The sequence below is a fragment of the Bolinopsis microptera genome, chromosome 11 (assembly GCF_026151205.1).
Source record: "Bolinopsis microptera isolate Bmic1 chromosome 11, MBARI_Bmic_1.0, whole genome shotgun sequence".
Taxonomy (NCBI): domain Eukaryota; kingdom Metazoa; phylum Ctenophora; class Tentaculata; order Lobata; family Bolinopsidae; genus Bolinopsis; species Bolinopsis microptera.
In genome coordinates this window covers 14,832,207-14,847,308 of record NC_087082.1, presented here as the reverse complement: position 1 = coordinate 14,847,308, position 15,102 = coordinate 14,832,207, and the positions used below count along the sequence as shown (strand labels likewise).

Sequence of the window (15,102 nt, the reverse complement as noted above, 5' to 3'; positions counted from 1 at the left end):
CAGTGAAGCATATGGCTGGTCATTTCCAGCAGGAAGATCATTCATTTCATGCTGATCATTTAGTGCATAAGTATGTTATGTTGCTTTTTTAAGTTACGCTATTTGCATGTATAATATGACTTTGATGAATTGGAAATAGGAGTTTATTAATTAAAGATTTCATGCTAATTCGGATGTTGTGTTAATACTAATTTAATAATACTAATATTGATCAGTGCAAGTGGCTTGGCTGTTATCCCACATTTCCGATGTTGACCCCTGTATTTTATTGTTATATTACTAATAATATCGATCCGTTCTCGTTCAAAAGTGGTTTGCTCAAAACATTAGTTCAATTTTTATTCTCACAAAATAACCACACTTGTGTTTGGATACAACGATAATTAATATGGCATAATTCACAATAATCAATATACTTGACAGTGTACTTGGTATCATCGTAAATAAAACCTTAAACTGATAAATATTTTCATCCATAAGATAAAACTGAAATAAACTTAAATTTGACTGTCCTATTTATGAAAAAAGGTTTCAGCTGGTGTGATATCAAATTTTATTTAAATGATAAGAATCACTCTGTTTTGTCAATACGTGCAATAGTGAGCCAGGGACCGTTCATATGAAACGTCAGCAGCAAGGCCTAGGAGTGGTTGAAAATGGGGAAAACTTATTGCAACAAAGCTTAAGAGGGCTCTTGAACCGGTAAAATATTGCTGACGTAAGATATTAACGGTCCCTTCTTAGCGAACCGCTGAATTCAGATGATCCTCAGCATAAAATTCAGCGGGTGATCAACAGCTTTAAACAATTTAAGCAGTTAGACATTACTCTCAGTGGTACAAAGTGAAAAAGTTAATAATACGCATTTCGTGCATAAATAGTAAGTAAATCCTTTCCTCGGTTGGAATGTTAGAGTGGAACTGTCTGGAATAGCAAACTTGAGGCCCATACAAAATTGTACAAATTCTATTTGGCATTTAAATCTAAAATCATTGCCAAATCAAGACTGTTCAGGGTGTATCAAGTATGAACTTTTAATGAGAGACCGTTCACATATTATTACGAAACCATCTTTCCGCTTCCTCTTTCTTATCACTTTTACATGTATAGAAATAACTAAGTTATGCAGAAACTATTCTGCAGAAACCCTCTCCTTCTCATTGATTACGTAATACGTGAACGACCCCTGAACTTAAATGGAGCAAATTACATTCTCAGGTGCGCATGACATTTAAAACTTCAAACCAGCGCGCATCCATCTAGCATTAAAATGTAAAAACTGAAATTAACAAATAAGTACATAAGAACTGTTTTTAAATCTCGTGATATTTCGGTCCCGCATGAACAATGATATCAGAGAAAGGCTCTGATTGGGTAACATTGATTGTCTCGCCTTTCTTCAGTAGCAATATACTGTAAAACTTGCTGGCGGCTTGTTTTCGGTTATTGTCCTCTGCAAAACTGAAGAAATTGACTTGTCCCTTGGCATCCAGATCACGACGCAACATATTGAGAACAGCGTGTGTTCTCTTATTCCATCTCCTGTTGTCGAAATCTTCGAACGTTTCTCCCTCTTTCTCCTCGACGTCTGACAGATCGTCGCTTGTCTTCTGTTTTTTGGGTGGCTGCTCGTCGTCAGATGAACTGTCGTCGTTGCCGAAGTTAAAGTCGAAGAGATCGTCACCGCCCGCGTCGTCGTCTGAGGACGATGCGTGGTGGGATCTAGTGGGTGATTCTGGTGCTTTTGCTTTGGTGGGGGATGATTCTTTAACGGGTGATTTGGACTGTTTGACTTCTGTAACCTCCTCCTGGTCATCATCGTGTACGGATACAATGTCATCTTCTTCATCTTCTTCGTTGGGGAAGTTGAGAGTGAGGTTGTGGGTGAGGAGTTTGTTGAGTTGCATACCCAGACCAGGTCTGCCAGGTGTGGAGAAGAGCTTGTCAACTCCGGCAGTTGCTTTCCAGTGCATAGACTTCCGGGAGGGTGGAGCGAAAGATGGTGCTTGCACGATGTCGTTGGTGCTATCTAACTCTCGTCTGATAAAATCTGAACTCAGCTGTTTCTCCTGATCAATAACAAGCTTTCTCTTCTTCCTGGTTCTGGTGTAATCGCTGGTGTCCATGATTGGCTCCAACAAGAACTCATCGTCAGCCACAGCCATGGGCTCGTGAACCTCCTTTCCCCCCAGATGTCTGGTAATGTAGTGCCCAGTAGGAGTCTCACCCTTGGGTGTCATTCCCATATGTTGGGGGGTCATGCTGCCAGGATATCTGGACTGGTGGGGGGAGGCAGGTGTCATGCCCATGTGACGTGGTGTCATCATACTGTGGTGAGGAGTTAGACCAGAAGAGTACTGTTTAGGTTCTTCTGCAGTCTCCAGCTGCGAGTAGTCGCCGGAATTGAAGTTTAGGGAGGGGTCCAGGAATTCGCCGCCAAGATCCGACATTTCAGGCATGTTGAGCATGTCACCTCCAGCTCTGATAGGTGTGTCCTGCAATAAAGAATTATATTTAGACAACCTTCAGATTTGAGATTTCATTCACAAAGTAAACTCAAATGACGGAAATAGAGAACTATGAACAACTAAATGAACAAATCGGATTTGGTGAAACTGTTGATAAAATCCCTTACCCTGATAGTAGTTTCGTCTCCGACAGTAGAGTCCTGAAGTGTGCTCTTCTCTGCTCTATCAGTTACCACACTCTCCTCTCGCATCTGGTCCAGCTGAGCTTCTTTTCTTGCCAGCTCAGGATCCTCTAAACCCATGCTGAACTCCATGTTTCCCAAATTACCAGGTTCTTCGAAATCACCCAGAGTAAAAACTCTGTTCTGTGAAAGGTCCTCACGCATGGTTATGTCCTCGAGTCTGCCTTGATTGTGTCCAAACTGTGCTGTCATATCCAAACCTCTGAAATAAAATGTTACCATGAGCAATTTGACACACCCTAGACTTTTAAAAGTGCACTGTAAACAGTCAAGACAGTACATGTTACATTTATCTTCTGCGCGGTGTACTGAAGTTGATTAGCCCGAATCCCCCCAAAACTCAAACTCGCGCGCACACGAAACGCGCATACAAAATGCTGACATTAAAAACTTACTACATTAAGAGCAAGAATTTGAATGCCTAAATTTGGTGCTTTAATCTGTCGTACACTCACAGCGCGATACATTTTTCGCATGTAAACATTGTCGTCCACGAATCACAACTTACCCAAAGTCCATGAGTGTGGAGTCGAAATCGTGAAAAACTTCCGGAAGGGTGACAGCATGCATTGGGGCCTCTCTATTCTCCTCTGGCATGTCAACAATACCCGGCCTGAATGCCATCTTAATTTTGACGAACGCTTCAGAACAATCGGTCAGCAGATATTTTGCTTTTCGGGAGTAAATCCTGACAACTCCCAGTAACAGGTGACCTGAAATGATCGATTTTTAGCGATGTTGAAAAAAACCCACGTTCTTTTTAGATATTCTGTATTTGAGATCAATGAGCCGAACTGGCCAACTAAGTTATACACGGAGAATTGAGATATCTCGCAAGATAGGACTACATATTGCAAACAAAAGTTTTACAAACCAGTGGTTCTGAGTGCAAGTTTCTGTTTTGGAGAGATAATCTCTCCTATACTCTCTGCAATATTCGTCTCATAAACATGAGCTTTGGTTAGCTTCTTGTCCCAATGCGCTGCGAGCCATACCCGCGTCAATGCACTTTTCTTCGCGAGGAAGACATTTGCGTAAAACATCGTCCGATCCCAATCTTACTGTATCCGTGTCAAACTGTTACCATACACCTTTACTGAACATTGAGAATTAATAAATTGGAATATTATATAAATGATAGTTTTTAAAGAGTTCATTAAATAGTATGCAATCGCGAAAAACTCATGTCATATTCGGAATAATTAATGTTTATGTCATGACAGTAGTTGTAAATGTAATGAAACTCTTAGCGCATACTTTTATCAAACTATATCTCTCAATCCATCAAATATCAACAATAGTATAATCCCCAATATACAAAACAACTTCTGAAATGTTAAAAAAGGTTTGAAAGCTTTGAAACTGTGTAAAAACATCTATTAAATAGTTCAAATAACGAACATTTTTATTTCAACTAATCTGTGGAATATTTAGGATTCCTGTATGGACTATAAGTGTAATATTTAGGGTTAGAATCTAGCCGAACATGTAAATAATATACCCCTGCACCACTAGTGCTGAGCCACACTGTGTCATCACTATTTTCTAACCAGCGCTCTACTTCTTGCGCTGCTGTGCGCAACAACTCGTGTATTTGGTCTTGCGGAGCACTGCGCAGGAAGGATGCAAGATGAGCGTTGTTTGCCTTGTCGGATATCAAACAAGGAGCAACAAGGGTCGCATCCCCTCCCAGATTGGGGAAAGTGGTGACGGTGCAGTCTGGCTTGAAGTATGATTGGAATGTTGTCTTGTCAACCGACACTCGGCTGAGACTTCTGGCATTGTTCACGATAAACTCGAAGCTGGGATCAGTTTTCTTAGACAGAGGGGGAAATTCCCAAAAGACCGCTGCATAGTTTTGTTTAGCAATCGTGTCCACTATCAGAGTTCTGAATTCTTTAGATTCTTTCAGAAGTTTTAAACCGTCTTTGTAGGACAATTTCTCGTCTTTTCTGAAGAATTTGAACATTTTCCCACCGGAGAGAGCATTTTGTTGGACTGATATTGAGCTGTTATTTTCCACCATTTCAGATGAGACTCTGGTACTCCGCGTGTTTTTTGCAAGTGTGAGTAAACCTAATACCAGGGCAAGTGAAATGAAACATTTGAGGACAAAACCAGTCCCTATGTTAGACTTTAACCGAGTCAGAATCATGTCCATCTTCCATTCTACGTGTAGTTTAGCGTGTGAAATTAAACTCGAATTATAGTAAGAAACAATTGAAATAATCAATAAACTAGAAACCAAATCAAACTTTTACAAACTACACAAATAATATAAGAACCAAACAACAATTTACAGATCAAAATAATTTATCTGGTAAGTTTTTCATATAAATTCCCAAACTTCAACCCTAAAACCAGTACAGGATAAAATAAATGTAATAAGATACAAATTTCAATCTTTTCTAACTACTCCCAAAACTTTTACAAACTGGCCCCAAAATCCAAATAGGATGTACTATAACTTGTCCTTGTGTTCTCGAACACAAGTAACACTACAATACTTATATTTCAATCTCTCAAACGGAACCAAGCCGTCTAATCCTGTCTCACAATTATCACATTTTCCTGAAACACAACCCCGTCCCCCCTCTGATGCTAAGCGCGCTTCTGCCGCCAATAAACAGCGCTCACGAGGCGTCAACTGGCGCAATCTCAACTTCTGGGCCTCTGCTATCAGCTTATCTTCCTCTTTTTTAGCAGCTTCTTTCTTGGCAGCTTTCTTTTCTTTGTCACGTTGATTCTTGGCTGCTCGTTGAGCTTTCTTTTTCTCTGCCTTCTTTCTTGCTTGTTCCTCCTCCAGTTCGGAAGTTAGAGGGGACGGTATTTTGGCAGATTTGTAGTCCCATTTGTCAGGGAAGAGAGCCATAAACCTCCTAAACTCATCCCTTACTTCCTTATCTCCAGCAACTTGGAACGGTGTTTTCCTGGTGTCATTCTTAAGCTCTGGGTTAGCTCCTTGGTGTAAGAGCTGTTTTACAAAGTTAGGGTCGTTTACACTTGCACACTTGTGTAGCAAGCTGTTGCTGCTGTCTAGAGGTTTGTCTAGGTTAACTTCTGAGACTAACAAGGAGGTAAACAGCTCCTGATTTTGGGATTTTACTGCTGCTAAAATTTTGAAGTAAAGGTTGTCAGGATCTTCGTAAAACTCAGGCTCAATTTCACACAGTTCCACTGGAGTTTCAACTGGTTTTACCTTCTCTGGTCTCTGTTTGAGATGGGAATTTGGTATTGATTTGGGATTTACTGGTTTAGTTTGATGAGATTCAGGAATTTTGGAATTTGAATCAAGTTCTGAGGATTCCTTCTTTGATTCTACAACATCATTAAACTCTTTTTCAAACACTTTGTTTATTTTTGTTAAAAGCTTATAAACCCGCTCTGTTTCTTTCAAAGTAGGTCTATAAGTAGTAAATGGTATCGTCCTGATTTTATCTTTCTTGTTGTCAATCTTTTCTTTTACCTTCTCAAACACGTGCCTATTATAAACAGCAGTCCGGTGAAAAATAACATTGCACCCATTCAATGTCTCGGACCATTCAAGCATAAGCTTTTCGATATCATTAAATAACGCTATCTGATTGTACCTTCTTAGTGACGCACCGTATGATTTAGGAGCATTCCCTTTCCCGTCTCTTATCCCTTGAACTGTTCCTTGTTTTGCTCGCACAGTGTACCTGTGGTAAGTTTTATGAAGGAGCAGCTTTTCGTTCTCGTAAACTGCACCTGCGAAGTGTTGCGCGCTGTAAAGGAACACAGCAATCCGGCCCTTATACTCCAAACCGCTTTTAGGATTATCAGTTGTAGTTTTACTCACTGTTTCAGATAGGATCTGATCAGTTATTTCAGATTTATTGCTGAAAAGTAAGCTGGACAAGCACTTAAAGAAAGAGCCCTGAAACTTGAAGATAACATGAGGGCTACAAACAACAGCATCAGCCAACTCAGAAGAATCTTCTAAAAGCTGACTAGTCACCATGTCTTCAACCCCACTATCAGTATCATCCTCAGAGTCACTGCCAGATAAACTGGAGAGGTCCCCCTCGCACCGCGTGTCAAACTCCTCCTCTGCTATAGCAGACATGTTGCGGAGCTTCTGTTTTACGTTGTAGAGATGCCAGTCTAGTTTGTAGTGTAGTACTTGGTCTGATCTGTCCTGGAATTTGTAGCTGCATGTTCGACATACACTTTCTAGTACTGGACCTGAACTGGACATGCCTGGGGTTTGGTGGATTTATTCAAAAGTTTAGGGTTAAAATTTAAGCGCTCAAAATGGTTCCAATCATCAAATAACGACATTAACACAAAATGGTGAGTTATTGCTGTAATTTTATTATATTATCATTTTTAATATTACACGAGTAAAACAATGATTATAAATAAATAAAATGTTCAATGATAATTTAACAAAGGGAGATAGTTGAGATAAGTTATTAACTATAAAACCATTCTACAGTACCACAGCTACAGGTCATCAGGACACGTGGTAAAATATTCATGAAAATATATTTAAATATTATAAAATTAGATGTAAATTTCACTCCAAACGGCAAAGAATAAAACTTATTTTTTCAAAATCAAATCAATCACCGACTAGGCTCAGCCCAAGTCATAATATGGGCTTAAATTTGAAACTATCACGTCCAGTGCAATCGAAAAAAAAAGCCATACATTTCATATATTTTGTTCTCTGAGCTCATGACATCTTTACCACTGAGCGGCTGCTCCGTCAAACGAGTTCCTGGCGCGTTTATTATCGCCCCCCTCTTCCTGCTGTGACAGCTTGATCTCGTTTCCTTGTATCTTACCGTTGTTTAGCACCATACACGCTGCTTCTGCTGACTCCTTCATTCCGTATCTTATATAACCGTATGACGTACCCTGAATAAACTCAGTTAATTTGGCTAAACTTCTCTCCAGAACAAGTGTTTATTCGGCCACATTGCTTGATAATGTTAGAGCACACTGGAGGAAATAATTAGTTTTTTAGAAGACGATGGCGAGTGTAATATGAAAGTATGAAGTTACAACAGATATATAATATGGAAAGATATATATAATATGGAAAGATAATTAACCTCAATTACCAAACATATACTAACTGTAATTTACATAATATTCAACAGATTAGAATCATGGAGACACTTTGACTGGGTTTGTCCAGTCAAATAATCTATATTTCTCATTATAACTCCACTTTTGACCTATTTGGCGGCCATTTATTAATTCCATAATTGCACCGGTTTTTGTTCCAGGGGGTGCGATTAAAAAACTAATTGCACTGTTTTGAGAGTGACCGAAATCTTATTAGGTACGATTACTAAACTAATTGCACTGATTCCCTGAAAGATGCTGTAAATCATGGCTCAGGCAGATAATTAGAGTTAGAGAGAGCACCTCGTAAAATGAGGACCTAATCAAAACCGAGTATTTTACTACTGTGAGGTGCTGATTCAAGTATTGACTTCAATCAACTACCTGAGGTAGTTTGACGACCGTTAGTGCAATGGTAGCACGAAATAAATTTATGGGCATAAATTTAAATTTAAAGTTTAGGACAACATCTTTCCTTGTGTTTGGAATAAGTCAATCCTTACATTGCATTAACACAACACAGTATGAGGCTGAGATCTCACTAATTATTTGTAAAACAAAAAGTGGCATAACTTATGTTCTGATAAATATTTTTGCTTCTAAATTTCACAGAATGTTAATAACAAGTATCTAAACCTTTGTGGCAAGTTTTGTGTGATTGCGAGCTTCACTGAGCTTATTTTAACAATTTAGCCCCTGAGCGAGCTAGCTTGAATTTCTCACCCAGAACTGTTTACATCGGTTAATAGAAACCACCAAAAAAAATCCTGGGTAACAAAATTAAAAAACCAGCGATTTATTCACGTTTTACCAATTCTATTCACATGGATCCATCGCACATTCCATTCTCTCTATATTTTAACTGATAAGGACTATCACAGATGATCCTTCCTGCTTGTTTATATCGTTCTTCTTACATGGAATGTGCGATGTATCATGGTGAATAGAATTGGTAAAACATAAATAAATCGGTGGTTTTTTAATTTTTTTACCCAGGATTTTTTTTGGTGGTTTCTATTAAGGGGGGGGGTCAATGGGTATTTTTTTGTGAAACTTGATTTCGAGATAGTAGTTGACCAACAAACTAGGACCAGTGACCGAACTTTTGAGGGGGTCCCGGACCCCAACCGCCAAACGGTGCGCGCAGGGCAGCCACGCCCATATTTGGTCCAAATTAGGCCCAATTTAGCCAAATACCCTGAACATGCCCAAAACCCAGGTTTATGGTGCTCTACTTGTAGCTAGTGGTCTCCTGAACTCGTATATGAAATTTCATCAAGATTGGACAAAAAATGACTGAGTTATGAGCCAAAAACCATATGCCCATATTTGGGCATACGCACCAAATTTGGTAGATTTCGTCCCATAAATTGGTCAAATATCAATATTTTTGGATGAGACTTACTTTATATGAAAGGTAAGCCTAAACTACATATTCTCTGTAAGTTATAGCTTTATATCTGTTTAAATGTGGATACTAAGGCGAAAAAACCACAAAAAATGAACTAAATTGCCCATATCTCGGTTCGCGATATTCGCGGAATTGATCTCACCAAAATTGTAACAACTCAATCAGTTTTCAAAATTTTTGCATGAAATTTTTGAAATCGACTCGAAATCGCATTTCGACCTTATTTTAAGAACGGATTTTTGATTTAGGCCTCAAAAAAAATTTGGCGGCCAAATTCTGAATTTCTGTAATATAATTTTGGAATTTGGCCGCCAAATTTTTTTTGAGGCCTAAATCAAAAATCCGTTCTTAAAATAAGGTCGAAATGCGATTTCGAGTCGATTCCAAAAATTTCATGCAAAAATTTTGAAAACTGATTGAGTTGTTACAATTTTGGTGAGATCAATTCCGCGAATATCGCGAACCGAGATATGGGCAATTTAGTTCATTTTTTGTGGTTTTTTCGCCTTAGTATCCACATTTAAACAGATATAAAGCTATAAATTACAGAGAATATGTAGTTTAGGCTTACCTTTCATATAAAGTAAGTTTCATTCAAAAATATTGATATTTGACCAATTTATGGGACGAAATCTACCAAATTTGGTGCGTATGCCCAAATATGGGCATATGGTTTTTGGCTCATAACTCAGTCATTTTTTGTCCAATCTTGATGAAATTTCATATACGAGTTCAGGAGACCACTAGCTACAAGTAGAGCACCATAAACCTGGGTTTGGGGCATGTACAGGGTATTTGGCTAAATTGGGCCTAATTTGGACCAAATATGGGCGTGGCTGCCCTGCGCGCACCGTTTGGCGGTTGGGGTCCGGGACCCCCTCAAAAGTTCGGTCACTGGTCCTAGTTTGTTGGTCAACTGCTATCTCGAAATCAAGTTTCACAAAAAATACCCATTGGCCCCCCCCCCCCCCTTAACCAATGTAAACAGTTCTGGGTGAGAAATTAAAGCTAGCACACTCAGGAGCTTACTTTGTCAGACAAGCTCAGACTCACACAAAACTTAGCACGAAGTTGTGTCTAATTATGATTAACATTCTCTAAAAATTTGAATCAAAAATAATAATCAGAACGTAAGTTATGGCGCTTTTCCATTCTGAAATAAAATAATTAGTGAGATCTCAGCGAGCTGTTACAATTTTAAGAGATAAGGATGGGTAGACTTTTGAGGCCCACCCTGTATAACAACAAAGTCGGTGCGATTATAAACTAATTACACTGGTTATAACATCAGAGGCGTGGAGTTATACGCGAATCTAACTGCATGTATAATACGATTACACCAGTTATTGCACTCGGCTGCGCCTCGTGAAATAACTGCAATAATCGAACTCGGCTTCGCCTCGTGCGATTATTGTATCCATTTCCACTCGGCTGCGCCTCGTGCAATTAATAGTGTAATCGCATTATACGCAGTTAGATTAGCGTATATAATTGTATTACCATTATATTATACATTTGTATTAATTGCATACAATATACATTTGACAAGTTCGACATTTCCCAAACATCTCGACAGTCAGAATGAACAAAAACTAAACTATTTTGTTAGCAGTAACCCACCGGAATGAGCTTAATTTCGATGAGAGAAGCAAAGCGACAGAAAACGTCTTTAAGAGCTATCTCGTCAGGTATAGTGGGTGTGGCTACTAGGAAGAGTTTAGCTCTGCAGGCAGTTCCTGGAGCTGCCATTGGGAGAGGGTTTGGTAGAGATGTGTCTGTGTAGGGACACTCTGAGGAGCGAGGGGGTTAATAAAACTGCAGGTTGACATTTAACTAACTTGGGCGAAAAACTTGGGCAATCAAGATTTTACTGGACACTGAAAATTCATCTTCATATTCCTTTCTACTTTGAATCGTATAAGAATTTCTTTGCACTCGTAAGTAATATTTAAATAATGGAGGTAACAAAGTACAAACCGTTTCCTCTGTTGGTGGGAACTTGTTGAGCAGGCATAGTGGGGGGTACTGAGTAGCGGGGTGCCATCATGCTCACATTGCGCTGCACTGCGTTTGCGGAGTTCCATGCATCCGTGTCCATTCTCATTCCTGAACTTCCCTGGTAATGATTTAAAGAGTCAGTGTGGAGAATTGTTTCAAATTCAATGAAATTCTATGATTCATAGCTCGAAAACTGGTCGTTTGTTCATGTAAATATAGGCAAGGTAACTTGAAATACAATAGCGACATGATGAGAATTGGTGGACACAGAGTATCATGTAATACTGCCAGCCCTACTAATTAGTCCGTTACTGCCCCCCGCCCCCCGTTACTACATCCCCCTCCGTTACCTGTCGCTCTCTGTTTCCTCCCGCTCCAGCTGGTCGGTCCTCAGCGTACTTCACAATCAGCTTGTGTCCTGGCGGATACTCTAACCCGTCCAACTTGCGCTTAGCGTAACACGCTAACTCAATTGTTCGGTAACCTGCGTATGCGAACCCCCGCGATTCTGTGCTTCCTCGGTAGTGCTTTAGCTCGAATGATTCCAATCCAGGAATTAGGTCAAACAAACTGGAAGAGAGAACACTTTATTAGCATCTGAGAATTATGAAATAGTTTTCCAAAATTTGGTTGTCACTATAAATCTAAGAACTGGCCTATGAAAGACAATTTGTTTTGTCACTAAATTATTAATAAGTTAGTCATATTTTTCCTTTGAGTATGCTGTATTAAGCAAGTCAACAATCGCAATGACATAATCAATTCAATAGCGGATGGCTTGTCAATTCTTCTAGATGCTCTGTCATTTCTTAAGTTTAATTGTCATAACACATCAGAGAAGTCGTTTCTCGGGTCAAGTGATATGAATCCTTGTGTCACGTGATTGGTTACCTATACAGTTGTTCTTCGTATAAACTGGTGTGACATACAATGTACAGTCGTTGCATGGCACCCGGATCAGTCAGGTCTGTAAAACCTGTAACAATCGGAATATTGTCAATTTGTCACCATGTTGACATAATTGGTAGATCCTCCAGGTCTGGTCTAGGTTTTAATGATGATGAATAGAAGAACTCTTTCAAAAACATGAAACACTTGCACTTACATCTGTCAATGCAATTAACACTCTGTCCTTGAAATTACGAAATTAAACATTAAATGGTAAACTTACTAATTGTTTCTGGTTGTGGTTGGTTTTGGTGATCAGCTGGAGCAACATAAGGTGCACTACTGTAGGTGCTCCGTCTAGAGTGATCAAGGTGACGTGAAGAGGAATTATCTCTTGAATTATCGCTTGAGAAACCTCCTGAATTGGAGAGCACAGTAGTGATCGCAAATAAATTGAACAGAAGAATAAATAGGGTTCATGAAGAGCTTGAATAGCCCGACAGAAGTAAACTTCACGTGATAAATCGTTACATAAATGGTTACAGAAATGAAGTTCCTACCAGTTCTTGCATCCCGAGGAACACGGGGTTCAGCAATCACTGCTCTGTATTTCTCGTCACAATCTTCAAGAGCACTGAAAGCTGAGGAGGGCTTCACAAACTTCACATAGGCACAACCCTGCATAGTGCATACTTGTTAAACCAGCGAATTGTTTAAAGCCCTTTAAAAGTAAAAGATATCAAACTGAATCTAGAATCGAAGTTTGAAAATTTTTGTTTCCAGTGAACTATTTGTGTGTTGGCACGGGGGGGGGTGCAGGTACTTTTTTGATGGAACATAACCCTAAAAGTACCCGAGGGGTGGGTGGGTGGGTGTTTTTTGAAATTTTCGAAAAGTATCATGGTACTTTTTTTGTCCCAAAAAAATAAGGGGTACCCCAAAACATGATTATAAAAGTACATGGTACTTTTTCATTACCAAAATGTTAGAATTGGGGTTTTCTGAAATTATACCTAGCTTGTTGTAGATCTAATTGGGTTTTTCTGAAATTATACCTAGCTTGTTGTAGATCTAATTGGGTTTTTCTGAAATTATACCTAGCTTGTTGTAGATCTAATTGGGGTTTTCTGAAATTATACCTAGCTTGTTGTAGATCTAATTGGGTTTTTCTGAAATTATACCTAGCTTGTTTTAGATCTAATTGGGGTTTTCTGAAATTATACCTAGCTCGGTGTAGATCTAATTGGGTTTTTCTGAAATTATACCTAGCTTGTTGTAGATCTAATTGGGTTTTTCTGAAATTATACCTTCCCCCTTTAGATATGATTGCAATTTCTGTAACGGAAAACCTTAAAAACCTTAAATTTGCATTACGTTTGCCCGAACTTTCGCACTGTGGACCTTAAAAAACCTTGAATTTAACTGTTTTGGACCTTAAAAATGGGTCAAAAGGGTCCTTAAAAGACGTGAAAAAACCTTAAAAATGACTCTTAAAAATGCCGGCAACCCTGCTCACAAGTCACATCGAGATGTCAGAACATCTTCAGTTTAGGAAAACTGTAGAACAGGAATTTTGTGAAAAAAAAGGAGGGGGTGGGGGGTCATTCGGGAAAATTTCGAAAAGTACCGTGGTACTTTTTTGTTATTCCATTCTTGAAGGAGGTGGGTGGGTGGTTATTTTCAGAAATTTCGAAAAGTCAGCATATGTTCCATCAAAAAAGTACCTGCACCCCCCCCCCCCCCCCCCCCCCGGTTGGCAGAATGTTTTTTTTAAATAAATTACCTTGGATTCTCCAGATGATCTATCAGTGAGTATTTGAACATGGTCAACAGATCCAAACTTGGTGAACTCTTCCTCAACCTCGCTCGATGACATTGTCTTGGGAACTAAGATGAATATCCGGGATCGGGGCTTTGCTTCCCCTGACACTGAACGGCTTTGGCCCTTGTTGTCAGCCAGAAGTACCTGGAAATTGAATGTCAAAGGAATTAAATTTGAGCTGGCCTTGAAAAAAAATTATCAAAAAAAAATGTTCAGGAAAATATAGACAATACTAAAATCCAAGAATTACAAAACTCAATGACAATGATGCCATTTGTTAAGACACACGCATTTACCTTTAATGGTTTTGAATCCCCTCCGATAGTTTCTCCATGGAGTTTTTCCATGGCAATGTGAGCTTCCGATGCTTTCTCAAATTTGATGTAAGCTATCCCTTTCCTTTCTTGGGTGTTTCTATCTGTCACAACCCAAACATCTTGAAGCTGAAAAAGTTTTAAAATTAATCTAAGTCTAAGTTTTTTGACACACTAGCAAGATGGATGTTTTATCTTGATAACCCCTTCTTTGACATTGTCCCTCTCAATCAAATGTTTACAATTAGGGGATTGCCGATTTAATTACAGTGGTTCTGTTATCAGTAGGGTTAAGATATGGGCAAATACATATTATGTACTAGGTATGATCAACTATTGTGTTTCTGTACTTACTTTTCCATAGCTTCCAAAGGCTTCTTTAATATCGTCATCAGTGTGGTTTTTAGAGCAAACAACAAACAGTCTAGAAAAAGGAGGATTGTCGTGATCCACCTTAGTCTTTCTTTCTTCACTTGACATGACTTATATAAGCTAAGAATATTTGATTTAGAATAAAATAAGAAATGATGATGAAAGCAAGCTTCTAAATTCGGGATAGCCTGTGGCAGGCAACGCCCGATTCTAATGCTTCTACAGACCTACACAAGTGCAAGTAAGTAGGTAAATATTTCATGCTAGGCATGTGGCACCCATTACGGTAACCATCCATTGAGTTTTTGCTTTTTCGCTGTACTATATTGCACAGCTCCCCATTTAACCCTCACACACGATTTCTCGAGCATTCGGCTGGGTGGACCGGGAGGCTGCATAAATCCTATGGGATCCTTAGCAGAACGTCGACGACGCTCACCCCACGACTAGGTAGACAGCGGGTATTGAACTTGCAACCACCATAAAATAA

The 15,102-nt window shown here is 39.2% G+C and overlaps 3 protein-coding genes across 3 annotated transcripts in view; all 3 read right to left on the bottom strand.

The window, feature by feature from the left end:
* Window positions 1–367: 367 nt before the first annotated feature.
* Window positions 368–15,102, bottom strand: part of LOC134823488 (double-strand-break repair protein rad21 homolog A-like) — a 901,854-nt gene continuing 887,119 nt past the window's right edge. Inside the window, exons 2-5 of the mRNA XM_063834971.1 lie at window positions 3,585–3,806; window positions 3,219–3,423; window positions 2,636–2,912; window positions 368–2,495 (exon numbers count right to left, since the gene is read on the bottom strand). Of these exons, the coding sequence (XP_063691041.1) occupies window positions 1,314–2,495; window positions 2,636–2,912; window positions 3,219–3,423; window positions 3,585–3,753 (1,833 nt within the window). The 5' untranslated portion in view covers window positions 3,754–3,806 and the 3' untranslated portion in view covers window positions 368–1,313. The remainder of the gene's footprint in view (window positions 2,496–2,635; window positions 2,913–3,218; window positions 3,424–3,584; window positions 3,807–15,102) is intronic.
* Window positions 5,002–6,797, bottom strand: LOC134823489 (tRNA endonuclease ANKZF1-like). Its single transcript, XM_063834972.1, has one exon. The coding sequence runs from the start codon at window positions 6,795–6,797 to the stop codon at window positions 5,172–5,174; it is 1,626 nt and encodes a 541-aa protein (XP_063691042.1). The 3' UTR covers window positions 5,002–5,171.
* On the bottom strand, window positions 5,002–14,749 carry LOC134823491 (RNA-binding protein 45-like). The gene is made up of 10 exons (XM_063834975.1): window positions 14,595–14,749; window positions 14,223–14,369; window positions 13,888–14,070; window positions 12,665–12,782; window positions 12,388–12,522; window positions 12,108–12,192; window positions 11,567–11,786; window positions 11,196–11,334; window positions 10,839–11,008; window positions 5,002–7,594 (listed from the first exon to the last, which is right to left on the bottom strand). Exons 1-10 carry the CDS (start codon window positions 14,718–14,720, stop codon window positions 7,421–7,423), a joined length of 1,497 nt encoding a protein of 498 aa, XP_063691045.1. The 5' UTR covers window positions 14,721–14,749; the 3' UTR covers window positions 5,002–7,420.

Bases quoted from the DNA above. Each gene is read 5' to 3' on its own strand.
- LOC134823489 (XM_063834972.1), bottom strand. From the start codon at position 6,797: ATGTCTGCTATAGCAGAGGAGGAGTTTGACACGCGGTGCGAGGGGGAC.
- LOC134823491 (XM_063834975.1), bottom strand. From the start codon at position 14,720: ATGTCAAGTGAAGAAAGAAAGACTAAGGTGGATCACGACAATCCTCCT. The intron at 12,523-12,664 runs GTAGGAACTTCA...TCTCCAATTCAG, and splicing joins TCCTCGGGATGCAAGAACTG to GAGGTTTCTCAAGCGATAAT. The intron at 11,335-11,566 runs GTAACGGAGGGG...AATCATTACCAG, and splicing joins GAGGAAACAGAGAGCGACAG to GGAAGTTCAGGAATGAGAAT.